The sequence below is a fragment of the Anabas testudineus genome, chromosome 9 (assembly GCF_900324465.2).
Source record: "Anabas testudineus chromosome 9, fAnaTes1.2, whole genome shotgun sequence".
NCBI lineage: Eukaryota > Metazoa > Chordata > Actinopteri > Anabantiformes > Anabantidae > Anabas > Anabas testudineus.
The window spans coordinates 11,389,334-11,415,776 of record NC_046618.1 but is presented as its reverse complement, the minus strand read 5'-3'; the positions used below and the strand labels follow the sequence as shown (position 1 = coordinate 11,415,776).

Sequence of the window (26,443 nt, the reverse complement as noted above, 5' to 3'; positions counted from 1 at the left end):
TGTCTTTTTTTTTATCAGTTTAGTTTTCTTTCATACACATATTGAATGATCTCATTTCAAATGAGCCAGATCATACTTTTATTTTTTGTAAAATGAATTGTACTCGCACTATATTCAAAACAGTTCAAAACAGTATTACATTATCGTTAACAGCACTCATAAAATGCAGATAAAATTTAGGGTGATTATTGCATTGATATACACAGTACCTGCTGATAATTAAAGATATGTACGTAATGCCCCTTTTTATGCTATCCTTTCACTAAGCCCTTATCATGCTAATGGTAAAGTTGGAGTCTTTAACAAACACTGCATCATTCATCTTTCCATAGCTCCTTTCTTTCAATAGTCTTTAGTCAACTTTCACTCTGTTCTCGGCATTGAGATCCTGGTAGTCAGCAGGAATAGTGTCTGTGGAGATGAGAAAGAAAAGAGACTTATTAGCATAATTACAACTTTCGCAGGTGACTGACCTGCGTTCGATTTGCAGACACTCACCGTTGCATCGATATTTCAAATTGGACCAAATTATATTTTCCTGAGAGAAGCAGAACACTCCCAGTCTCCCTCCTCTCATACTGGTGTCAATTATCACTCCTGTGTCTGCCACCAGGTCAGAACCCTCAAAAAAGCGAGCCCTGGTTGATTCGCAGGGTGAAACCAGTTAGTTTACACAGTTAGAGTGTCAGTTTCTAAGTGGTGGTGGTGTGTGTCCATACCTGATGTACCCGATCTGTGGTCTGTGCTGGAGGAACCAGCGGTACGAGACTCTGTCTTTCCAGCCGACATTCCTGGGGTCTTTCCACAGGAGACGGACCTGCTCAGGGGTATCTCCTGTGTGCCAGAGGGAGTTCCTCAGATACTCTCCAGGACCTGTCTTAGACTTTACCACCTGGTGAAACAGAATCGTGTTAGATAAGAGAGGCACACACTGATCCTGACAACAGCGGAGGACAGTAAACACACACCTTTAGCTGGATTCCTGGCTCAGCAACAGCCCTGAACGGCGCCGCCTGCCAGTAGGTTTGCTCGGTCTGTTTCCACATCACCACGTAGAAGGAAGAGGAGTCCTGGTAGCCGAAGATGAAGCCAGCGTAGTCATCGTCTATGAGCGTGTTCACGTGGAATGTTCCCTCAAAGTCGACCCCACTGAACGCTTTGTAGCCTACAGTTGTGAAAACCAGAAGTAACACACAATGAAGAAGATAAGAGAACAGAAGGCGTTACAGGTGGTCATGTGACGGTTTGAAAGTATTCTGTACTTACCTACAGCTAGGCCGGGGTCAGAGTTCATGGTCTGGACTATCTCCATGCCCTGTCAGGACAAGAAAGAGAGTTTGCACTGTCAAATAACACAAACGGCATGTTGAGGATTAATTCTAGCAATTTACGATCCACATTGAAAAAACTTTAGCACAGAATTTGGAAAGAAAACTCCAGGAACAAGTTTTAGCCTTAAGAGAGGATTGATGAGATATGGGGTTGAACATTGACTACTGTCTACCTGGTTAAGAACCATCCAGTTGGGGTCAATCTGAGAGTCCCCCTCTGGGTCCAGCACGACAGTCTGATAGGCTCTGAAGTCTGTCAGGGTGACCTCAGCGTTCTCAGGACAGTGGTCGATTACGTCGATGACATTGTCTTTGTCAAAGTCTCCTTCACACGCGTCTCCGACATTGTCATCTGAAATACAAGGACACAGCTCAGAAACCACACAGCAGCCAATACTGCACACACTTTATATACTGTAGTACATGCACGTACACACCCAGGAACAAACAGCAGGGGACACTCACTGTCAGAGTCTTTTTGGTCTGAGTTGGCAACCAATCTGCAGTTGTCTTTATCATCCAGTATGCCGTCATTATCATCATCATCATCGCATTCATCTCCCTACCAAGATAAAATGAAACATTTGTAGTAGTACAAAGAAAGTGACATGAATGAATAAACTTTTAGGTAAAGAATACAGAAAGATTAAAACCATTCCATCTTTATCGGTGTCCAGCTGAGAGGAATTGATAACTGTGGGACAGTTGTCCTTTGTGTTTTGGTGGCCATCACCATCACTATCAAAAAGAATGAAAGGAAGGAACAAAAATAAAACATTACACATCTTTGTCTACATTCACACCACAGGACGCATCAAAACTCTACCTGTCAATGTTGTCATCACAGGTATCTCCTACAAGGTCATCGTCCGAGTCAGACTGCGAGCAGACAAGAAAAACACTCGGTCAGAGTTAGGGCAGCAGATGAATATTCTTCAGGTTGTGATTTGGTTTGTTACCTGGTTAGGATTTGGCATATCAGGACAGCTGTCACAGGCATCTCCCACCCCATCGTTGTCTCTGTCTCTTTGGTCGCGATTGGGGACTCGTTGGCAGTTGTCAAGAATATTCTTCAAGCCTGAAAAGATAAACACCTGAGTTAAATTATCTCTATACATTTAAATGTAATATTATTTACAAATATAATTCAAATAATAACATAAGAGCACAGGTTCAGTCTGTCAAATGCATCACCAGATGGCAGTGTTTGTTTAAGGCGAAGGTAAAATAGTTTCCAGTGGCTTTCAAAGCCTGGCAGAGGTTCACTGTGGAAAAATGCTTTTTCTGAGGAGACAGACATGACCAAGCGCTTAGCAATCCAGCCTTGGAGTTAAAGACATAACCAAATGATCAAGAGGTTGGGGCTCAAAAGGAACGAACAGTGGTCATCGAGCAACATGTGTAACCGTAGAGGTAAGGTAAACGTGTAGGCATAAAAAAAATATAAAAAGTTGAAACTGGTTCCAGTGGAACAAATGAGGAGTGTTCTAAAAGGGCAACGGAGTGAAGTATGTGAGTAGGAACATTTAATACACCGTTCTACTGGGGTTTTAAAGGTTTTCTTTTAATGACGTTTGACAAGTTTCCCTGGAAGTCAGTGATCTAACTGCTAGAGGACGTGAATTGGAAACAGACACAAAAAAGACCAGAAGGATGTTCTGGATAGATAAATCACTGCCAGTTCAGTGAAAGCAACACAACATTCCCTGTTTGCACTGTCCAAACAGGACGGTATATGTTTCATTATTGTCTGAAGAGTACGGCCAAGAATGTGGTTTGGTAGTGTTTAAATGTGATTATTGGACATTTGGATTCACACTGTGTTCCTAAATTTATTTCCTCTAATTGATGTAAAAAAAAAGCCAAGACGTTTAGAGAAATGACAGTTGTTTCATTATGTCTGTCTAATTTCACTAGTGTTGCACAGCAAGCACAAAACTCTAACTACTAAAGTATTAGAACTTATTAACACACTTACCATCGCCATCCATGTCATCATCACATTCATCTCCTAGCCCGTCCTGATCCGTGTCTCTCTGTGAAGGGTTTTCTACTGTTTTGCAGTTGTCACATGCATCACCGTGGAGATCCTTATCACTGTTCCTCTGGTCCACATTAGGAATGAGATAGCAGTTGTCCTAGGACAGAAAAAGAAGCTTACTACATATGTTTACTGCATGTCCATGATGTGTTCATTGTATGCTGGACCTGTTGTCGCCTACTTCTTGGTTAGTAATGCCATCATTGTCTGCATCGTCGTCACAGGCATCACCTATGTTGTCTCCGTCTGCATCTTCTTGGCCAGAATTTGGCACCAGCATACAGTTGTCCTTGAAACGACACAAGGAAACACCCACAGCATTCATTTTGTATGCTACAATGGACTAAATGCAGAACAGAGGATGTAGAGTTAAGCACCTTTTCACAGTTGTTGTCTCTGCACGGGAGCTTACTGTCTGGATATGCATCAATATCTGTGTCCTTTCCACAAGCATAGCCATTACCTGCCCATCCAATGCCGCACTAAATGAAAGAAAAGGTTAGCATGTGTGCATGATGTAATGTAAAGTAACAGTACACTAACTTATATTATTATTATATTATTATTTTCTAGTGTGAATTCTTACGACACAGCTAATGCTGCCATCTCGCTCCACAACACACTCTGCGTTAGCGTCACAGGGGTTGGGCTGACCGTTGGGGCAGAGCCTGGTACCATGGCAGCCTGTCACCTGGTCACCTGTGAAGCCAGCCTTACATTCTCCACAGCGGAAAGAGCCCTGGTGAAAGAGTCAGAGACTGAGGTAATCAGCTGCAGGAGGGTGGTGATAACCATGCATTAGTTGCAGTTGTCTTACCATAGTGTTGTGGCAGTGTGAGTTGGCAGTGCAGCCTCCATTCTCAGGTGGTCCAAGACACTCATCTACGTCTTCACATACCTGGGACAAACAGTGTATAAGCAAAGAACATTTTTCCAACACGCACAGATATATCCATGAATTGTTTTATATGAATAGCGTTCATTTTTTGTTGTACCTGTTTGTGTGATTTGGCGTAGGACACTCCTACTCCGTTTATTTGTGGTCCAGTGTATCCCAGTGGACAGATTTCACAACGAAAACCAGGAGCAGTGTTCACACACCGGACACCAGGGAAACATGGTTTGAACTTGCACTAGAATACACGCAGAACAGATGAAGGCCAATAGCTAATTAGTTTTTCTTTGCATAAACACACACAATGTGACACGTAGAGTAACATCCCTACCTCATCTACATCATCACAGTGGACCCCATCCCCTGTGTATCCGTCTGGACAAGGGGCACATCGGAAACTCCCCGACTCTGAACGGATGCACATATTCTGTTGGAAACAGATCCCAGGTGGACACTTGGTTTCCACCAGTGGAACTGGACCTGGAACTGGACCTGGAACTGGACCTGGAATTGGACCTGGAACTGGACCTGGAACTGGACCTTGGTTGGTTGGATCGCCCCCAAGACCTGAACATAGATGCATACTGTACGATCACTGTGTTCAAATGTCACATTGTCAATAGTGTCTAAATAAGTCAAAAGAAAAATGTTTTTGTGCTGCTTACCACAGACAAGGCACTCTGCGATGGTATTCCTCAGAAAATTAGTCTCCCTAATCTAAACCAGAAAGAAACAGAACGTAGAACTAAACAAACTGTGCTGCATGCAAAGCTGTGTTATCACTATACAGCCTAAAAGTTTTCAAAAGCTAAAAAATGTTTCTGCTAAAGTAATCTCCAGTGATCTGTTTCCTTACATACAGGACTCCTTCAGCATGTTTGATATGGTTATTGCCTCAGGCTCCAGGTGTGATTCTGAATCTCCCAACAAATCCTCTGCTTTACACGATCATCTCAACTCATTCATCTCCCTGCTTCGGAGGCGAAGGGCCAGTTTTTGCTTTTACTCAGCTGTCTGTTGCTGTGGTTATATAAAGCCTTCAAACAAGAGCGCTCCAGAAAGTCAGCAGGGCCTCGCAGTCTGGATTCTCAATTTTCAAAAGGAATTGCTGATTTTATTACAAAACCAATCACACTCTGAAGAAAAAGGAGATTCAGCCCACAGTCATCCGCTTTTCAAAGTAGATCATTCAACAGACCTCTCCACGTTTACAAAATACATTATTTTTATTTAATTTTAATGGACTACTCAACACATTTCTCTTCCACAAATGTGGTAAAGAACATTAAAACATTCCCCTAATTTCTATATCTTCCTGTAAATACTATGTAGGTCAGTTTCAACATATCCTGCTGTGTGTTTTCTTTTCCAAAAGGTGCTGCGCACAGAACAAGTCACCTGCTGGTTGAGCAGCTCCTTCATCTCAGAAAGCATCATCTTCAGCTCTATCATGGTGACCTGTTCAGGTAACATCCTGCCTCCCTGAATTTCTGGGAGAATTTTGCAAATCAGAAATTGAGAACATGAATGGTAAAAATAGGATACATGTATGTGAATAACACAAATATTTATATACTGAGAATGAACATCCGCTCTCACCGAGCAGCTGCAGAGGTTCCTCCTCATCCACACTACAGTCCTGCAAAGTGGCCACATTGTCTATAGTGTCCTCTATGACCAGCTTCAAGTCCGTCAGTTCACCCTTACAGAATAATGGAAGAAAGAAAAAGTGAGAATGAAATTCCTTTAGCAGAATGCATCTGTGGTATGATGTAAAAATACTATAAACCCTTCTTCACCTGTCCACTTGACTGCAAGGTCCTAAGTGCCACCTTGTTGGGACCAGGAGGGAGTGACCCAAATGCAGCTGGTAGATCCTCCAAAGTGTGTGCCAATCTGCAGTCTACATAGATGTTAAGGCGACGGGGACCATGCTGCAACCCTCTGGCATGTAGCATCACATGATGTTCTCGGCCATCTCCCAGGGAGGCATGGTTGAAGCTGGTTGTGCCAAATCTGCCGTCGACCTTCTGGTAACGAACGGTCACTAGAGATGGAGGGAAGAGCGGATGACAAAGACATAGGAGAGGAAACAGACACAGAAAAGAGACTGATGATTTAGTCTGTAGTGGTCACAGGCACCGCTACTCTATGTGTCACTATAATAGTTCACCCTTGCTCAGTTTGGCCTGCACGCTGAACTCCAGGTACTTGGTGTTGTCTTTGGGGTTGACGACACTGTAGAGAGAGGTGGGGGCCATGCTGTGAAGCCTGAAGGAGGAAAGCAGGAACGCCTCATCTCGCCCTTTGTTTTTCAGACTTCCTTGGAGCAAGTCTGGAAGGCAGTCTGGAGACACCAGCAGGTCATACACTGAAACAGAAGAGGACTATTCAAAACCTACACCATACACACACACACACACACTGTGCGTACAGTGGTGTGCTGTGTGTGACATGTGTCCAAGAAGTTGTTCAACTTAACTGAAGGTACACCATCTGTCACTCTGTATGTCGTCCTGACTTTCTGTTTTCTTCAACGTTAGAGGACAGTTTGTGTCTTGGTGCCTATGTCTCACACTGTACTGTGGACTGCTACTGCTGAGCCAGTGCATTATGCTATTTTATTATGTGTGACAATGCATGTGCGCGCAGCTGTGTACGTAAGCGCACATTCATGTTTGTGTCCTGCTGTGTTTTATAGAGTGTTGGACTGGAGTAGAAAGGAGCGGCAGCGAACTCTTTCCACTGGAACAAACCCACTGCCTGACACTCACAAGAGCTCATACACACATGTGAACACAAAAATCACATAATCCATCCATGAGATGAATTCAAGAATGATTCAAAGTGAAAAATCAATTTCCACTGTTTGTAAAAAATGCATGCAGACCTTAATTAGGTCACTGTTACTAGTTCATGTCCATCAAGTCATAAAAAAGCCACAGCACTTCAACCTAATCCACAGAATTGTTACTTGTGGCTTGCTTCAAATTCAGACATTGTGAGACAACACAGTTACTAAAATAATGATGCGTAAAGGTTTAACATGCACAGCACAGAAACGTACAGCTTCACGCGGTTCTCAGAAGGGAATGGCTGGTGAAGAGTCACTACTTACCAGTGCCTTGAGCTGTGACAGTGAGCAGCAGCTGCTGCAGCACCAGAGACAGAGCTGTGGCTCTTGCACACACACCCATCATCAGTGCTTCAGAGTGTGACACATGAAAAAAGAAAAACTGCTCCTGATGAAAGTTGTCTTCTGTGGATCAGTGACAATGTTACCCACAGAATGATGGAGAAGTCACAACTTGAAGCTAAATCTCAGCAGAGGTGAGATGGGTTTGTGGTCACAGGCACAGCTTATAAAGCGAAGGGGAGTGTCCTCGTATGCTACTGTTGCGAAAGTGGCACACAGCAGGGACTATTTTAATAGTCTGTGGCAGTACTTTTCATGTCTGCAGATACTAATAACATCATTTGGAATAGGAATGTTAGAGTGCTGCTTTATTTATACTCTATCAGCTAAACGTCAATATCTCAGTGTATTTATGAGTGGGTATTTGTAGTATAACAGCAAAAAAGTACCGTAAATCTATCTCTGTAGAGTCAGACAACTTTACAAAATGTCTGAAATGGATTGTACCTGGTTCTCAGGGGAAGAAAACCTGATTCCAGCTGGCAACTGTTTTTCACAAACATCAAGAACCTGTGTTATAAATGTGGATTTGATCTCCAAGCTCATTTTCAGTAAAGCCAGCTGAGTTGTATAACTGCATGCCATGTGTTTTAAATCTTATTTTAACTTGTTCTACATGTCCCTGCAAACCTTTTCTAAATTCCACCCGCTGGGGAATGTGGGAAAGGAAGGACAAGGAGGGATAAAGTTGGGATAGTTTTTTAACCCTGGAAACAATTCACGATAGATGTCTGCTACTTGTCTTGAAGTCTTCTCTACTTACCTCAAGCACATTTTAACATCTCAGCTGCTGGTCTGAGCCAAACAGAGACATTTACCATACCCCTGTGCATTATCACCGAACATCCGCCTGTGTCTGACTGTCTGGTCTCTAACCAAACGCCTGGCAGCCTTCAGTGGTCTGACTGTCAGCCCCGGGACAGACGTTGTGCTAGTTTTGCTGAAAATAAGTTCAATACCACAAAAATGGAAAAGTATTTTGACATGGAAATTAGAATGTGAAGATGCTGCTTGTCCATTTTTGCTGTATAGTAAATCAGTATCTTTAAATATAAAAAAACTATATTGCCAAATCATATAATATATTGCAAAACAGTTATTGTCTTTAAGTAGCAGTTCTTGCATCTTTGATTAAATCACACAATCTTCCCCCGGCCCAGTTCTCATGGACATGATCATGGTCAGATTTTCAAATTTCCAACGCTGCAGAGCATCTTATAGATGTTGTTGTACTGTATGCCAATAAAACCTGACCCATCAAAAGAGGTTGTGCTTATTATTTATATTAATAAACCATCATTTTAACATGCTCACCAAAGCGTTAATTAGTTAATTAGGCACAAACCGTTTGAGTTTTTGAATGACATGAATCAAACATGTCCACGTCATTACTGCGTCAGTTCAAATGTAGAAAACATCATCTCGGCAAGCTGTGGTGTCACAGGTGCCCCGTGACGTCACCGGCTCCGTCCATGAATCCAACATGGCGGCTGCCATGGAGCTGAGATGCTGGGGAGGAGACTGGGGTTTACCTTCTGTCCACACCGAGTCTCTCATAGTTCTGGTAATGTTACATGTTGTTAGTGAAAATACGGTCAACACAAACTGTCCTGTTTTTAAGACAGCGCGTGTCTTCTTCCGGTTTTCTCTGCGTCCTGTATCTCTGTATTTCTGGTTAGCTTTCATGCTAATATAGGCTAACTTCTGCTGTGCTGCTTGACAGCTGCATCGATGTGCAGGAAGGAAAATATATATTTATTGATATTACGTGATGTTACAGCTGTAGAAATAACAACTGTGCTGACTGCACGGCCTGTCCTGCTGCTGTGGCCACCTGTCAGAAGTTATTCTCATTGCTAACAACCATCGGTGCCTTCAAGGTCAGCTTGCAGAGCGTCCGATTTAAACTAGCTTGATATTTTTCTCTCTCTTTTGCTGCAGACTCTGAGGTAATAAAACATTTATTAGTAAGAAATAAATCTCCGGCTGTTTGCTGCCTGTGTAGCTTGATGTTTCTCAGCCCATGCAGTTACAACTCTCGCCACAAGGGGACACCTTGACTCATTTTCTGACCCAAAACAAAACTTAATATTAAAATATTAAAGCAGACAAGTTAAATGATTTTTTTTTTAGCAGAAACGGCTCATCTTAATAATATCTGAACAACATAAACGTAAGTTTTGTTATTTTTCGTACCAAAAACCTTTTTCCGTTTTCTTTTCACTGTGAGCATTTGCTGTTTTTTTCTTATCCTCTTTTATGTCATGTTAAACTGGAAGTGTTTTGGTGTTAGTGGGTTAGTTTGATAAAAGAAGATATCTGAAGACATTACTTTGGACTCTTGAGCTGGGTGAATACATTTTATGCCATAAACTGTTAGAAAATAGACAAATTATTCATAGAATTAATGAAAATATTTTTTCGTTACAGTGTCCCAACATTGCTGTTCAGTATCAACAGGATACTGATAACATGGATAACCACGACCTAAATCACTGAGAATATTCCCAGAGCTTTAGTTGCAGTGCTAAATGATTTAGCTAAACACTTATGTCTTTGCCTTTATTTCTTTCTTTTATTAAATCCGCAGTGTACTCCGACTGGTCCTTTGTGTGAAATGCTTTTAAAGTCAGTGCCTGATTCCCCCTGATTGAAGTGTGGATTCGGCTTTATTGAGAATCTGATATAATAATACAAAACATAACCTTGATTTAAGTCCTTAACTGCTGCTATATGCCGCTCTGGAAGTTTGTGGCTGACAATTGTATTCTGCAGTGAATTAGCGTTTGAATCAGTAGTTTTATTGTAACATCTAAAACTAACTTTCTCTTCTTTCTCTTTTTACTGATTCCTGACTTCCTGTTGTTTTTCTTTTAGGCATACGCCAAGTTTTCTGGAGCAAAAGTCACAGTTTCTCCAATAGACTGGACATGGAAAACTCTAACAGGTGCGTTGTTATAAATTCATAACATTATACCTGGGACATGACTAGGGGGTTGCTTCATATACATATATGTGGTTAACATGTAACATGTCTGGAAATATATCTGTATAAAACATTTTATGCTTCCATCTTAAAAATAAACCACATTAGACACACTAATAACATGAAGATATATTACCAGTCACAGATAACGTTACCTTTGTATTAAACTGTGTACATCCCTGCTGTTCAACCTGCAGCGACCGTCCCAGAGTTGGTTTGTGGAGACACTACAGTTCAAGAACCACCACGCATTCTCAACTTCCTGAGGAAGCAGGTATGATGCTGAGGCTGCTCAGTCCACCACCTGTTAATTATGTCCGCAAACTCACTGAGCAAAATTACTGGATCTACTCTAATATCTTTGATGTTTCATATGTTTTTTTCAGAGGTTTAATGCAGACTATGAGCTGACAGCCAGACAAGGGGCAGACACTATGGCCTACATCGCTCTGCTTGAAGAGAAACTGCGACCAGCTCTAGTAACCCCATCTCTCTTCTGCTTGTTCTAAGGATGTACTAAGTGTGTCTTTGTAAATGATTAGAGTGGTGTTTTGTTCCCCACAGTTGCACACTTTCTGGGTGGATGCAGAAAACTACGCCAATCTGACACGGCCATGGTTTGCTTCACGTTCGCCGTTCCCTCTTAATTTTCTTGTTCCTAGTTGCCATGCCAACAACGCCCTCTCCCATATCCTTCTAACAAAAGGAGAGGCACCACTACACAGAATCACTGAGGTGGAGGGAAAGGTAACTACTGATCAGTCCTATGCATCTGTCCACTCCGTGTGATTATATTTGGAAAGGTGTGTTAATCCTTCTCATTCTCGCTGCCTCAGATTTACAGTGACGCTAAAGAGTGCCTGAATCTCCTCTCCTACAGACTGGGAACAGCAAACTACTTTTTTGGAAACTCGTGAGTTCTTCATTTGCTGAGTTAAATGTTAGTTTAAGGAACCATATAGAGTATATCACAGCTAATGGAAAACAGAAAATTCAGCACAGGACACATAGAGATATTGTCTGTTTAGGTAACAAATCTTCTGAAGTGTATTTGAAAAATAATTCCAGTAGAAAACAGACTTAGAGAGTCCTTGGCAGTGTTTGACAAAATAGTCCATTGTAATTCAGAATTTGTAAAGAACTATGATAATGTAAATGATATATGTTTGATATTTATGTCTAATACCCCAATATTGCTTGTGCATGCCTGAATTAGTTCGTGTATATATTATATATGTTTCTGATTGTAGGCCAGCCAGCCTGGATGCCTTTGTGTTTGGTTATCTGGCTCCACTCGACAAAGCCAATCTTCCCAGCAGTCCTCTGCAGAGCCACCTCAGACAGCTGGATAACCTCACACGCCTCTGTGACACCATCCTCGCAGTCTACTTCAGCTCAGACCACCCTTGTAAGATATTGCTGCACACACTGGAAATATTGTTGGGTGTTTATTTTGGTAAAATTAACACACAGATTTAAAGGAAAGTTTATACTTGCAACCAAGCAAACCACTAACTAACATCAGCTAACGTTTCTTTCTTCTCTGATCTATCTTTTCACTGCATGTTTGCTCTTTGTACAGTATTAACTTTATTTGTTTACTAAACACTTTTCAGAATTAACTCTCCTCATCTTCCTTTTTCTTCCTCTGTGCCCCTTCATTTCTTCCTCTCCAGGTCCTCCCCCACCTGTTCAGGAAACAATGGACGCAAACCTGCAGAAACTAACTCAGCTTGTAAACAAAGAGTCCAACTTGATAGAGAAGGTGCTTTTTCTTTCTTTTTCTCCTTCTTCTGTGCATGGATGTTTTGTCGAACTCTAGTTGAAGTTTGTAGTGCTGCTTACTAAATCACGATCATCTTATTTCCCCCTCTCGTGTGTCATCTGACTCATTTTTATACTCTGTACTGTAGATGGACGATAACCTTCGCAGCAGCCCTCAGCACAAACCCCACAGACCAGACCCTAAACCCAGTTTGGCCAGTGAGAAGAGCTCCACCCCTGCCTAACACCACATCATTCAACCCTAATCCAGCCTTATGAATCCAGGAGGAACACCCAGTAGACGAAAGGTGGTGCTCCCGAGTCACCATCCTCAAATTTAAACAAGTTATAAAACAGAGTTACAACTGTAATGGAAAAGAGCATAATAATTAGCAGAATACCACTATTTAAATATCAAATAATATTTCAGATAATGGTGGTGGATTTCACAGATATTTGAAAGAGAAGTGCATGTGTGAGTTTTTTATTTTTTATTTTTTTATTTGATTTTCAGTTTATTGCATGTTTGTGGTAAAGGATGGAAAGTTCTGAAGTGGTGCTCAGTGAGAAAGAGACAGAAAGTTCAAAGGGAAGCCAAAAGAAAGTCCAGCAGGGAAAATAGGTGGCACTGTTTAACCTCTGAGTGGGCTGCGTGTTGTTTTCAGGCCTTTTATTGTTTGTGTTTAACACTTAGTAATGTTTCTGTTTTAGTTCACTACAGTAGATGCACCTTTGAGAACACGAGTAAAACCTTTATTTGCAGAGTGATGCTGGGTTAAACAGGAAAGGTTGAAGAAAGTGGGGCTGAAACAACGAATAGCAAGCTTTGTCTAGTAATTCAATCCAATCCTCTCTAATCACAGAGGAGCTCAGATCTTTCAGTACCCCTCTAAGCACACATCATTGCTGATATACACTGTAACATGTTCTGTAAATTCAAAGAACATTTCAATTAGTGCAATGTACAGTATGTTTGCAGTCATGGCTCTAGGAATAACCAGTTACTCATTTTGCTTTGCTTTTGCCTCCTCTGCTTTGTATAGTTTATATAATTGTAAATAGTTTTAAGCTAAAAAATGAGTGCAATTGACCTGTGGTCTCCTCAAATAGGGCTGTTCAGCTTGTTCATGATGTATCCCACTGAGGTGACTGAAGGGCCTTGCACACTATATTAACTTATTTAGACAAACTATTTGGGACTAATGTGTGTTTTTCACAAGGACCATCAAATACTAATGTGTCTTTCAGTCTTTTTTTTTTTTTTTTTGTGTGTGTGTGTGTGATATAGTCTGTGTCATTAACAAGCCACTCACTTTTCTTAATCATGGCTTCTGCAGTTATTTTCGTACATTGGTGTGGATTTTCTGCTGTGCTATCATTTGCTGTGCCTATTTGATGGTTGCTTTGTTGTTGTGTTTGCGAATGTCTCACTAGCTGCCTTTTGTTTGTCTTTATTTTGACAGTCTCATTATCTAGTACGGACATTTGATGTGAAATGAGTTGTCATCTTCCCTAATATCCTTACTGTTGTGTTTACTCATTCATACTTTTTTTTTGTCCTGTTTTTTGTTTGTTTGTTTGTTTACCTTTTTTCCGTTAATAATGTTTTTAAACATCCCATAAAGTAATTTTATGGATACATTCCCTTTAAAACACCATCCTCTGATGCAAAAATATTAATTGGGTTGTGTTTGCTGCCAGTTATGAAATATTGTTGGACAACAAATACGTATGTTAGGACCATATTGGTGCAGTGTGCCTTTGTGACTGCTGGTGTCAAACTGTTCTTCATAATGATGATACAGTGTCATACATTCAAATGTTTGCTTCTGTGGCTGTGGTTCTTGGTTACAGCAGTTTTCATTTGATGAAATACAAAAAAATGCAATCATAATTCTTTTTCTCTCCACTTTTTATTTACATGTTTTCATGCATGTGCCTGGTATTACCACTAAGCTGTCAGTCAGTCATGCCATTTTTCTTTTTTAAAATGTAGGTGTATTCTCCAGACTTCACACTAAATCAGTTCATCAAGGCGTGCTATTGAGTGGCTTCTTTTTCCAGTAATAATTACTGGAAGGTTAACCGTTACCCACCATGCCTCACTGGCTGTGTGATCAGTTGTTTGGATGTTGGGAGGATAGAGGCTCTTTTGTCTGGTTTTGGCCCTAAGCGTGGAAAAAAGTGAGTAATTAAGCTGAATGGAAATGATACCATCACATATTGTCCAAGTCTTTGCTGAATTGAGGGAGAAAGTCTAGCTGACTGATTTCTTGGCTTTCTTGGCTAGTTACTTAATACATGGAGTAACAAGAAAGGAATAGCACATTTAAATTTGTTGTCATTTCTGTGGTAAAATCTATTTAAAAAATACAAATAAACATCAGATAGTATCAAAAAAACCTGTGTTGAGATGAGGAAACTGGCTCCCAACTTTTAAAAAGAAAGTGAGTTCAGATTTCCCGACAGTGCTACCCACTGCAGGAACACAGAGAGTAGTTAGTCCCAGTAAAATGAAGCTGTCACTTTGTAAAGAGCTTTCCTCCAGGCTCCAGCTGAGCGGGCCAACAGATCACATGGAAGCCAACAGATGTGCTCATATGGGCAACACGTGTTCACCCCGCACCCTTTCCTTTCCCCGAAATTAGGAAAGGTGTCAGGAATTAGTGACAAAAAAGGTACACATGCTTGGAAAACGGTAACTTTATAACTGTGAAATGACATGTCTTCTGGAAAATTGTGTTCCTTTGCCAGGCAGGTGTATGTGACCACAAATCCACAGTAGCAGCAGTAGAGAGTCTTAAAAGGCATCTGGACGTCAACATGTATGAAAGATCTGGCACAGTTTGTCAGGATTGGTAGTAGATTTGTAATTCACTGATTTTGACCTGGGGATAAACCCAGTCAGCTCATGTTTTTGCTCACATTTATCATCAGTATGAACGCTTTCTAGGTTGATAGTTTATACAGTCTAACCCACATTTTCAGGTTGGGGTTGTTTGGTTCATCATTAATTATAACACCACAGCTCTAGAGTTTCTCTTTCATCTTAAGGTTCGACTACGTTGAATTGGATCCCAGAGTAACTATTTGTCCAAGTTAAAGGGAACCAAGATTACATGTGTTTATTTTAATAGAGTACTGACGCCCTCTGGTGGCATCTGAGTAAAAACAAACACTGAGTCCAGTGGAGCAAATAGAAAAATAATATTCATTCAGTTCAGGTGAGAAAATGGGACAGAGAAAGAAAAACAGTTGTTCTGCATTTGCCGTCAGTCACGTAACAAAATATGAAGCTGATCTGTTTAGAAAGGATATTTACACACAATAGACATATACACGATGTGGAACACAGTTCAAAAGGTGCTACTTTATGTTTTTTAAAATATAAACTCATTTTCTAAATTTGGGATGACAAACTACTTTACACTTGTTGAGTGTTGATACAAAATGAATTTGACTTGAAGAACTTTGAAGAATCATGGACAATGAATAAACCACATCAACATTTACAAAACTGTCACATCAGAATAAAAAATTACAAAATTACTTTATGGGATGTATAACCTTTCACTTTGACATTTCCCATTTCCCCCTTTAACAAAACAAAATACAAGACACCCACCTCAGAGAAGATTTCATGTCACTCACTGTAGTCCACAGCCTAATCATCTGCACAGCTGCTGTTTTTTTATATTTACAACGCATAGTTACTAAATTAAATTCAGTCTGTGATCAAGTTTTGTTTAATTACTAAAACCACACCAAACGAATAACAAGGTTTCCAATCACATCTTTCTCTGTGGGTTTTATGTTGTGACAGATATTTTCTTCTTTTCTTAGTGATCCAATCATTATTATCAAGAAGTTAATGATCATTCAAATCAACAAATGTCCAGCATGAACTGTAAAATCTTCAGTGTGTGAGCAGCAGAGCTAACTGTTCTTGGTGAACTCCGGTACGTCCAGCACCATGCTGACCTCCAGACTGCCCGGCATCTCCAGGGCCAGAGCAGGGTGGCATGGCTGGGTGAAGCGTTGGCTAAAGGTACCTAACAACTGACCACTCAGGGCGTTGTAGAAAGACAGACGACCATGCGGGTAATCCAGGAGGGTACCCACTCGCTCAGGTGTCTCAATCACAAACACGCTGGACTGAACATCGTTGTGGAGCAACTGATACCTGCAGCTGCAAAAGAGATCAAACATGGACGTTTCAGACAAAAGCAAAGATGGAAAGTATCTTAGAGAATTAGGGGAAATCTTTTATGCATACCCTGATGGTGTGGGGATACACTGCAGACACCATGACCATCTGTTTTCTCCCAGTGAGCTGTTTCTGTCAGCTGTGCTGTACTGCACTCCGAGCCTGTAAGCTGAACTTTGGGACACAATGGTCTCCCAGTAGTAACGTCCTCGTGCCGGAAACAACTCACCCAGGATGGAAGGACACCTAGACAAACACACAAACTCACGTTGGTACATGTCCCTGAAAGGTTTCCTAACAGGATGAGAAGAAACTCACTCTCTGTCTGTGAAGACTGTGTTCAGATGTGTGTCCTGGGAATAGTGTAAGGTGGTCTCATCCACAGACAGCTCCAACGCAGGGTGAGCTGAGGCTTTCAGCAGCTGGAACCTCGTCCCTGAAAACAGTAACAGATAAGAAAATAAATAACAATAACACAAAAACAACCACAAAGACAGTTTAGGAGTCTTTTTTTTTTTTACCTTTTGTGGAAATGAGAGCAGCCTCGCTCTGTTCGCTCGCTCCGGCCTCATTCACAGCTTTGATGTAGAACAAGTAGTTCTCATTGGGCTGCAGGAGAACCCTTTGTTCGCAGCATCTGATTCCTGCGATTGACCTATGATCAGGTCACAAACACACACGTAAAGATTTATACAGACAGAAGTGTCCATGTATGAGAATAAATAATAGTGTTATTAACTAGTGTTGATCAAAACTGCCCAGACACCAGCATGAATCATGTGAAAAAAACCCCCATTACTGATTCAAATCCTGCTGTATGTGTTGGATCATGGTGTTTGACACTCACCTGAGTCCTTCTCCCTCCAGTTCATACTGGCGACAGTACTCCAGAGTGTAACTCTGTCCAGTTGTCGAGTTCCACCTCAGCGTGGCTGAATCCCACATGACTGAACAGTGCTCTGTGTCAATCACCGGCACTGAGGGAGCTAGCAGAACCACAACATATCGATGACAGTGTGAAATGATTTAAAACGTGTGTCTTCATGGTCATGAAATTAAAATGATGCTTTTTAGTTTTATCAAACAAATCAGTTTTATTGTTGTTGTTGTTTTAGTTTAAATGTCCCACACTGACCGGTTCTGAAGGTGAGTTTCTCGCTGGGCAGAGAGCAGCCGGTATAGTTGACAGCCATCACCCACACCTTGTACTTCTTGTCAGGCTCCAGTTCCTCCAGGACGCAGTAACTCTCCTTCACCGTCACACGGTACTCCTCCGACACAGCTACGGACAACGACTCATGGATATTTAGTAACCGTTCAAAGCCATATCTTTAAAAACAAAATCAACACACCAATTTCTTAAAGAAAATGGTGATAAACATCTGTCTTAAACATTTTTACCTCCTTGCGGATCCTCCATGCAGTAAACCTGGAAGCAGTCTATGATATCTCCAGGGTTGACTGTCCAGTAAACTGTGACACTGGTGCTGGTGGCTGAGCCTGGCTCCTGGGGCTGCAGTGTGGGTCTCTGAGACACTGAGGCAAAGTCCAGGAGATAGACCAGGATCATTACTGCACATATATGCACATAAAACCAAACGTCTTGTACAGTCACTACTGCTCAAAAGTTTGGGATCACCTGTAAATTTTAGACGTACCTGGGATTCCTTTGCGCTGTGCAAGGTGAGAACTGGCTGTGTTGCCTTTAGCGTAATCCTCAAATACTAGTAATCCTTTGGGACCCAGCTCCAGTGACATGGTAGTGTCAAGCGCTGCCTTGAGCCTGATCACACAATCACAACATTTAGCTTCTAGACTCAACCACAAACCTCTTCTGCTGTTAGTTAAACATGGTTGAGACATTTAAAATTTGACACACTCCCCAGGTTATAGCTTTGCAGGCCAAGCAGCATGTTACACTGGTCACTCTCTAGTCATTGTGTTATTATAGTAAAACACCACAGTAGCTCACACTCCATTCACTGATAGTATTACCTTGCATAAATGTCTTCAGGTGACTATTGGGAGATCAGATTAAAGAGGGATTTATCAGACATTTGCCCACAAACACTGATTTCCAATCAATGACCAAACATGATGCCACTGATCAACAAGTCTTAGAAACGTTAGGACTCACACGTGCATCGGTCTCGGCCTCTCTGGCTGTGGTCTCCAAAGTGGCCTTGGCAGAATCTATGCTCTCCTGGAAGGAGACGATCTGGTCATACAGCTGCTCCAGCTTGGACTTCTTCTCCTCCTCCATGCTGATGGACATGGTGTTGTACTGCTCCATCACGAGAGCCATCACTTCCTCATTCTGTGCCTGCATCGCTCCCTCCATCTCCACACACTGGTCCTGGCCAAGAGGAGCATGACATACAGAAGAGAGAGCTGCTAAAACCATGTCGATAAGGGGTACTTCCTTTATTCTGGTTGATATTCTCTAATCTAATTATAGAGTTTTAAGTGTGATTGACACAAAGTGAGGCTGTTTTACCTCTACAGAGTTGTAGGCCAGCTCCAGCTCAGACACCAAGTCCTCAATGTTCTCCGATCTGCCTTGAAGCTCTGAGATCCAGTCACCTAGCTTCTCCTGTTGTACAAACACATGCAGGTAAAATATCACATCTCACAGCATGTACGGTATATTGTCTAATGACAATATATAGTAAAAGGTCTTCTCAGGATGTGGGAAGTTTCACCAAGCTTTCACCAACTAGAAATACATTTCATCACTTGCTTGATATAAAACATTAGGCACCAGTGAAAAAGTTCTAAAATATGAACTTTAAGAAATTGAGAAGGTTCATGGTTCTGTTGTTAATAGTTAGAGACAAGTTCCTCTTACTACTGCAGCTTTAGGGGAATTAAAAAGGGGGAATATTACAGGAGGAAGAATGGCGTCTATCCCCTGTCGCCACCCAAACACTGATGGATGATGTCAACGAAGGTGTCAGTGTGTGACGGACACGGTGTTTGCACACTTTCACACAGTCGTGTCTTGAAGCGATGTAGGAGTGAACCGTTCATTCGAACTCACACCTGGACTGGAAACAGTTTTGCTCAGATGCTTTGGTAAACCTATAAGGATTTATTTTCCCTTTGGCTGAGTATCTGAACGAACTGCATTTCTTGGTGCTGGAGTCAGACTAGTATTATAGGCTTGATCTTTGTCTTATTTACTGCCCAGCTGTCAGTGTTTCACATAAATATACTAGACCTGGTTCCAATAACATTTGATCATCCTCAGTTTGTTCCAGCTTTTCTTTGATTTAGTTGCCAGAAACTCCACTGCGATTGTTTACTAGGTGCACAGATACATACTGTATGTTGCCTAATGTAACCTCACAGAATGAGGGCAGCACAATGAGGAGCCCTGTCTTTAATTCTAATAAAGCAAGTTTGACTAAGGGCCTGCAGATCTAAAAAAAACAAGAACCATATTATTAGATTGCAAGACACAGATGTAAAAAAAAAAAAAAAAAGGAAATGACCCACCCCGTGCTGACCCAGAATGACAGCGAGCGAGAACAGATCACATATCAGTCTCCACATGATGATGTCACACTGGACCTTTCCACCGATCAAAGCAGAGCATTACATCACAACATTTACATGAACTTGGCCACAGCTTGTCAGGAGCCTGACAGCATGAATGGAAAAGTTAGAGCAGACTAATTTAGGAGCAGTTTGTCATATGAGGCACTTCTCTCATCACACTGAGGATGCTCACTTTTAATCCAGTGTTCGAGAAACAGTCGATTTACTCACTGAAAGGCAGCGAGAAGGTATTTCTTAAAATGTGGAACTGTTCCTTTAAATAGATTATTACATTTTGCAGTTCTTTAAAACACATTAAATATTTGTTGTAGATACACCTACTGAGCAATCAGATATGATTTATGTATTATTGTACATATCAGACACATTAAATAGATTGAATACAATACAATACATAATCATTATTGTCTATTATATGTCACATTTTGTAGATATTTATTTTGTGATGTTTAGCTTTGACTTTTATTTTGTGGCAATTATCATGAAATTAACATTTTAAAATGTGTGTAAAGCTGCAGTGATTAGCTCAATGAGCAAATATTTTATTATTGATTAATCATTTAAATAATTTGTTAAGGGGAAATTTATCAGTTTTGCAGGTTGCAACTTTAAAAATGTTAAGATTTGATTTTTTTTTTTTTTTCACTGCTGTCATTCTGTCTTAAAGCAATTTATTACAGAACTTCTTTTGCTTTTCTTTTTTAATTTGGTGGATCAGATTTTTTTTTTAATACATTTTTTAAAGCAGCAGAGGCAAAGACATCCTGACTTAACCATTAGTATTGGTCAACTTGTAAAAATCTATCAAATCAGATCCTACACTGCCCATAATGAAGCTGATTGTCGTTTTTTGTTCAACACTTCCTGTTACAGGCCCACATCATTTAAAATTCATGCTGGTTTTAGAAAGACATACAACTCTAACTATTGTGATAAATAAAATGTAAAATTGAGTTCCCTAATTATTATACTGAACACATCCAATACAGCGTGTACACTACCTTGATTTCCTCATAGGCTTTGTCCACAGACTTCACCTCGTGGTTGTGATGCTCTCCTCGCATGCGGTCGTCCTGTGACAGCAGACGTCCACAGGTGAGACAGAACCAGTCCATCCCCAGCAGTTCAGCAGCCATTCGAGCCTGACTCGCCTCCTCTGCATCAATGATTTCATAGTCGGCCTCAATGAGCTCCTCTTCAGGGGATAGATCAAGCCCTTTCTCCTCCATCTCCACTTCCATCCTCTCTTCTCTGTCCTGACCACACTCAGGTCTTGATTTCTCTGTGGCTCTTTGTATTTCATATTCTGGGATGTCTTTTGCATCCTGTTTGGATATTACCTCGTATTCGGGCTCATCGATGGGCACCTCTGCCTCCTCTGCAGCTGCCTCATCCTGCTCAGTCTCTTGTATGACTTCCTCTCTGTGAAGATTAACATCTGAACCTACATGCTCAACAATCATTTTGGTTTCTGAGGTATCTTCCATCTTGTGTATTTCTCCCTTTTGCTCTGCACCTGCCTCTTCCGGCTGTACAGCATCTCCCTGCAGCCCAGATAAATCCTCGTGGGGAGTAAAACTCCTCAGAGGGGAAAACACCCCCTCGTCTTCTTCCAAGTCCTTCTCTGTCTTCTGCTCCTCTGTGCTGACCTCCACCACTTGCACAGGTGGTAAGCACATCCTGTTTAAGTCATCCCTGCCTTGTTCTTTTTTGTTTACACCGACTTCTGGTTCTACTTCCAATAGAGGCTCTGGCACTGCTTCTTCCATCGGCACCTCCTCTGCGTGTGCAGTTGTAGTAACAGATTCAGGGAGAGCTACTACAACACTTGCAGTCTTGTCCGACCACTGATCAATATTGACATCCATCTCTACTGCTTGTCCTTTGGGGACGAGGAGAATTAAGTCACCACCTACATTCACCATCTCCTGAACAGCATTCCCACTGTCCTCCGAAGGTGTTGTGACTTTGGTTTCAGTTATCGGCTCCATTTTGTCTGATTCACACTCAGCTACTGATTCCTCTTGTTCATGTTGCTCAGACTGAAGAATTGCACGACCTTTCTTATGTGAATCTGTACTGATGTCTTCTGACATCCCAGATTTGGTTACTTCACTTGACATCTCAGTTTTAATCTCTGACTTCTGATGACTTTCAGCAAATAATTCAGGCAACTTCTCCTCAACTGTACTTTCCTGTCTCAGAGCTTTGTCTTCTTTATCTCCTTCACGAACATCTGTTGTCTCAGCACTTGTTGCCTCTTGAAGATCAATCTGAACTTGGGTTTGAACCTCTTTTTCTCTCACTGCTTTTTCAGTTATCTCCACCACTGCGTGTACTGCTGAATCACAGTCAGTGATGACCTCAACATGAGCAATGTCCTCAGGGACATCTTCTGCTGCTTGTTCCTCCTCGCACAGTAACGTTTCACTTGATGTCTCTATTTCAGCTGAGGGTTCAGTCAAGGTGAGTTTTTGCTGTCTTTCAATCTCAGGCTCTTTGATTTCAGCTGAGGCCTCTACTTTGGCTTCACTTGCTACTTTCTCATCAGTGGCCACCATCTTAATATCCGTATGTGGCTCCTCAGACAAATTCCTCTCAGTTGTTTCTGTTTGTGAAGGCACCTCACTGGACCTCACCTTTATTCCTGGCTCCTGTGTAGCCTTTGCGAGCACGTCCTCTGTGATTTCCATGACTTCTTGAGTCTGACATGGCTGCTTGGCTTCAAAAGCACTTTCCTCCTCCCTCTGATGCTCCCCACTCTTCTCTGTTTTCTCTGCTTTATCAGGAAGTGGTTCATCGGTGCTGCTCTCAGGAGGATCTCTCTGGTCTCTTTTTACCTTATATTTCATTTCCTGATCCTCTCTCAGTTTAGACATTTCCGAGACTTCTGTTGCAGCCTGCTCTTCAGTCTCAATAGAAAGTTGGATTTTCTCCCTCTCATTTTCTGTAACTATATCTCTTTTCTGTTCATTTTCTGCAGATTTGAACTCATCACTCCTATCTTTACCACTAGCCTCCTGCATCTTCAGTTCCTCTGTGTTTTTCTTGTCTTCTTCTTCTTCTATCACTTTTATTAGACATCCTGTCATTTCAAACTCACTCTGCGACCACATCATCCTTCCTTCTGTCTTATCCACTTCTGACTCTGGTTGAACCTCCACTGTGGGAGTTTCATCCTTCAAAATAAACTTCTCCAGGTACCCGTCTGCCTCCTCTGAATCTGACAAACGTCTTTTATAAGATTTCTCAGATGCCACACTCTCCGCCTCTGAGTATTCCTCATCACTCCTCCTCTTCTCACCTACGGCGTCCTCGTAAAGGTCTGAATACATGAAAGACATGGCAGTGGGCTCCTCCAGGAGGATGGGGTCAATGATCTTCGGAGGTCCTGGAGAGATATAGATAGGGGTGAGGATAGTCTCTTCCCTCTCAAACAACACTGCACCACTTTCCTTCGTCGATCTCTGGCTTTCTCGTCTATTTCTCAGTCTGGCTCCTTCCTCGTCCTCTCCTCTCTGCTGCAGAGCATCAGCAGGAGCCCCTTCTCCATAGAACACTTCATCCAGATGTTCTCCAACTATCTCCACATCTGTAACAAAGACAAAGGACTCCTCTGAAGCAGATGGGCTATCTCTGGTAGTCTCCTTAGTTGTTTTTTGCTCTTCCGCTTTGGGTGTTGTTCTAGGCTTTTCTGCATTGTCGTGTACTTCTGCAGTTTGTTCTCCAGGAATCACCTCATCCAAAAGGGTGAACTTCTCAAAGTAGTCAATGTGGCTGGTGCTCTCTTGCTGAGTAGGGGTGTGTCCGAGCTCTGTGTCTGCTGATGAATGACCCAAATCTTGCTTCAAAGGCTGTGGAGACATTAAAACCAGCAGTTAATCCATAGAGGACACATTGGGGTTTAAAACAGCAGCTTGTTAGTGAAACTGATGTTAGAGATACAATAGGTCGTTATCAAAGCCACTGAAATAAATAAGATCAATAGAAATACCTTGTTGTGATCCAACGTCTCCCCTTCGTCTGGCTGCACTTGATTCTGTTCATGTGTCCAGTCATGTTCTCGAGACTTGATCTTTGGAGTCTGGTCCAGATAAGACAAATTATCTGTCAGCTCTGTGCTCTCCTCCTCATCTACAGTGGGAAGTTTGGAGGGCACTCTGATGTTGAGAATCTCATAACCCTCTGAAATCAAACTAAACAGCTGCTGGTCTTTGTTTTTGATTTCCTCTAGGTCCGGCTCTGTTTCGGGTTTCTCCTGTTTGACATTGGGAACAGAGACCTCCACCATTTCTAGCCTCTCCACTCCCAGAGCCGAAGCAGATCTCGAGCTACCAGGTCGGCTCAGCCTGTCTCCAAGCCTGCTGCTTCTTCCTCCAGACCTCGTTTTCCTGCGTACCACTTTGTCCTCATCGAAGACGATGTTGATCTTTCCTGCTGCTCCAGAGCCCTCCATGCTATAGGCTTCAGAGATTGAACTCGTCTCAGAAGCCCAGGGAGTAGAGCAGCGGCTAGAGGCTGTCTCCCAAACAATACCACTGTCCTCACTCTGAACTGTTACCATGGAAAATGATGGATCCACCATCAGGCACTGGACTTTGGGCTTCACTGACTGGTCCTGGACAACCTCTCGCAGACTGAAGGAGAGAGAAATGAACAGAGGTTGAGAGAGGGCAGCATGCAGTTTTGGCCTTTAATTAGAGGAGGAAGGAAATTACTAAACAATATGACTGCAAGAGGAGATTCCTTTGGCAAAGCTCATGGTAATGCAAGCAGAGAACAAACCAATGAATCAACTCAAAACATACTGCAGCAGGATGTGCCAACAATTAGGTTTTGCAGCACTGAGAAGCTAAAAACACAGAAACACCCATTGATCTTCTCTCAAGATGATTACTCGATGACAGCTGATCTATGTCTAGCATTAGACTAGGTGTGAGCGTTAAGCTGAAAAAGTCATGTTCAAATGCTGAAGCTGAGCTGTCCCTGCTGCTATGAATACAGCTCAGCCGCTGTTGGGTTATACCAAAGTGACGTCCTAAAGCGTCAGTCATGTAATATTAGAGAAGAGATGCCTGGCCTTCTCAGATACATCCAACATATCAGTGTCTTCTACTATTTGTGATATGGCAAGGATAACTAGAACACCAGTATGAAGCATGATAAATCAGAGGTAAAATATGGGACGGTGAATATCAGATATTAGAATAGAGCTGTTTGCAGAGAAGCCTGATAGTTCCTTGTATGAGCTAAAGAACAGATGATCATACTGTATGTCGCTTTAAATGAGACATTAATGAAGAGCTACTGTGTGTAGAGACCCGTCCAGTCAACGTTTAGGCAGAAATAAGACACAACTTTTATTTTTCTCTTAAGGAAATTTGTGTGGGCTAAGATGCCCACACACAAGTGGAGTTGGACTCCAATTCTACCTAAAATCTCCCAACTAAAACAACACCTTTACACAAAATGTGCGAATTAAACTTGTAAGATCCAGTATGTAAAGCACCTGTTTTGCAGTTCCTCCACTTCGTCGTCATCGTCTTGGCTGATGGCCTCTGAAGCTTCACTCTGAAACTCCTGCAGCTCTGTCATCTCCGAGTCCAGACTCTCACATTCATCCATCTTGGCGATATCCTCCACCTTTTTCCCTTTGCAGGTCCCAGGCTTGTTTTTTCTGTGTATTTTAGAGACTTCTTGATGTTTTCAGACACTGTGAATACAGGAGACCTGGTGTGCCTGTTTGTGTCATTCTAAGTTGGGAAATGTCCGTCTGACTCAGCTTGGGACAGAAATAGACTGAGTGGGGAATGAAAAGTGGGGAGTGGAGATAGTTGGGAAAAGCACTGAGATACAGTAGAACTGGCTGTTAAACACAGAAACCAACGAACTTTAAGAAAAAGTTAGATCTTCAAAATATTACAAAGGCATCCTAGATCTGAAAAGATCACCATTGTGCGCCTGTTCCCATGGCACTGCGACTTTAAGATCAAAATCCCCTTTGCTAAGTTAAATTTAGCTTGTGTGGTGAAACAGTACCCTCCTGGTTCCCCCAACTTCTGAACTGCTGCTTAACTGCAGCTAAACAAGGCCACGCACACACGTCCTGGAAGGTATCTACCCCCCCGGCAGCGCTGGCACTGTGCAGAAGTCATAAAACTAGCTGTAATAAGGCGTCAAACCACAGAACTAAAAACAATCTGCACATTAGCTGCCAGATGAGGCTGCAGAGAACATTTGAACAAAAGGTGCAGATATCCAAGTCATCTTTAGTTTTAGAATCCTTTTTTTCAAGGCTGACTCCTGAGCCCCTACAATATACTGAATGATGTCTCATGAACTCCTCATGATGGGGAAAAACTGCATTTTCTTGAAGACAACATCAAAATATCAACGTATTTAACCAGTTCTATGCTACTGGTCATTCTGTTTAATGCATGTCTGACACCTCAAAGCTCAGAT

At 41.9% G+C, this 26,443-nt stretch overlaps 3 protein-coding genes across 5 annotated transcripts; 1 reads left to right on the top strand and 2 right to left on the bottom strand.

Annotated features, from left to right (window-relative positions):
* Nucleotides 1–7: 7 nt before the first annotated feature.
* On the bottom strand, nucleotides 8–7,635 carry thbs4a (thrombospondin 4a). The gene is made up of 23 exons (XM_026342751.1): nucleotides 7,386–7,635; nucleotides 6,441–6,638; nucleotides 6,067–6,314; nucleotides 5,867–5,969; nucleotides 5,666–5,757; nucleotides 4,933–4,984; nucleotides 4,599–4,834; nucleotides 4,368–4,505; nucleotides 4,190–4,270; nucleotides 3,959–4,111; nucleotides 3,750–3,854; nucleotides 3,554–3,661; nucleotides 3,310–3,469; nucleotides 2,291–2,409; nucleotides 2,158–2,210; nucleotides 1,985–2,069; nucleotides 1,797–1,893; nucleotides 1,505–1,683; nucleotides 1,267–1,315; nucleotides 969–1,165; nucleotides 720–892; nucleotides 499–638; nucleotides 8–411 (listed from the first exon to the last, which is right to left on the bottom strand). Exons 1-23 carry the CDS (start codon nucleotides 7,465–7,467, stop codon nucleotides 353–355), a joined length of 2,907 nt encoding a protein of 968 aa, XP_026198536.1. The 5' UTR covers nucleotides 7,468–7,635; the 3' UTR covers nucleotides 8–352.
* Nucleotides 7,636–8,917: 1,282 nt separating this feature from the next.
* Nucleotides 8,918–13,719, top strand: mtx3 (metaxin 3). 2 transcript variants are annotated; one of them, XM_026342753.1, is made up of 9 exons: nucleotides 8,918–9,027; nucleotides 10,341–10,410; nucleotides 10,647–10,723; nucleotides 10,836–10,928; nucleotides 11,014–11,196; nucleotides 11,286–11,362; nucleotides 11,700–11,857; nucleotides 12,126–12,214; nucleotides 12,363–13,719. In XM_026342753.1, the coding sequence occupies exons 1-9, from the start codon at nucleotides 8,947–8,949 to the stop codon at nucleotides 12,456–12,458; spliced, it is 924 nt and encodes a 307-aa protein (XP_026198538.1). In that variant the 5' UTR covers nucleotides 8,918–8,946; the 3' UTR covers nucleotides 12,459–13,719. The 2 variants fall into 2 exon arrangements, with proteins under 2 accessions (XP_026198538.1, XP_026198539.1); XM_026342754.1 differs by lacking the exon at nucleotides 12,126–12,214.
* Nucleotides 13,720–14,779: 1,060 nt separating this feature from the next.
* On the bottom strand, nucleotides 14,780–25,736 carry cmya5 (cardiomyopathy associated 5). 2 transcript variants are annotated; one of them, XM_026342272.1, is made up of 15 exons: nucleotides 25,491–25,736; nucleotides 23,976–24,618; nucleotides 21,261–23,835; nucleotides 20,983–21,224; nucleotides 18,918–19,013; nucleotides 18,558–18,776; nucleotides 18,416–18,438; nucleotides 18,079–18,203; nucleotides 17,822–17,956; nucleotides 17,556–17,702; nucleotides 17,268–17,406; nucleotides 16,942–17,075; nucleotides 16,739–16,856; nucleotides 16,490–16,666; nucleotides 14,780–16,402 (listed from the first exon to the last, which is right to left on the bottom strand). In XM_026342272.1, exons 1-15 carry the CDS (start codon nucleotides 25,604–25,606, stop codon nucleotides 16,150–16,152), a joined length of 5,142 nt encoding a protein of 1,713 aa, XP_026198057.1. In that variant the 5' UTR covers nucleotides 25,607–25,736; the 3' UTR covers nucleotides 14,780–16,149. The 2 variants fall into 2 exon arrangements, with proteins under 2 accessions (XP_026198057.1, XP_026198058.1); XM_026342273.1 differs by having other exon boundaries at nucleotides 20,983–21,229; nucleotides 21,266–23,835.
* Nucleotides 25,737–26,443: the final 707 nt, after the last annotated feature.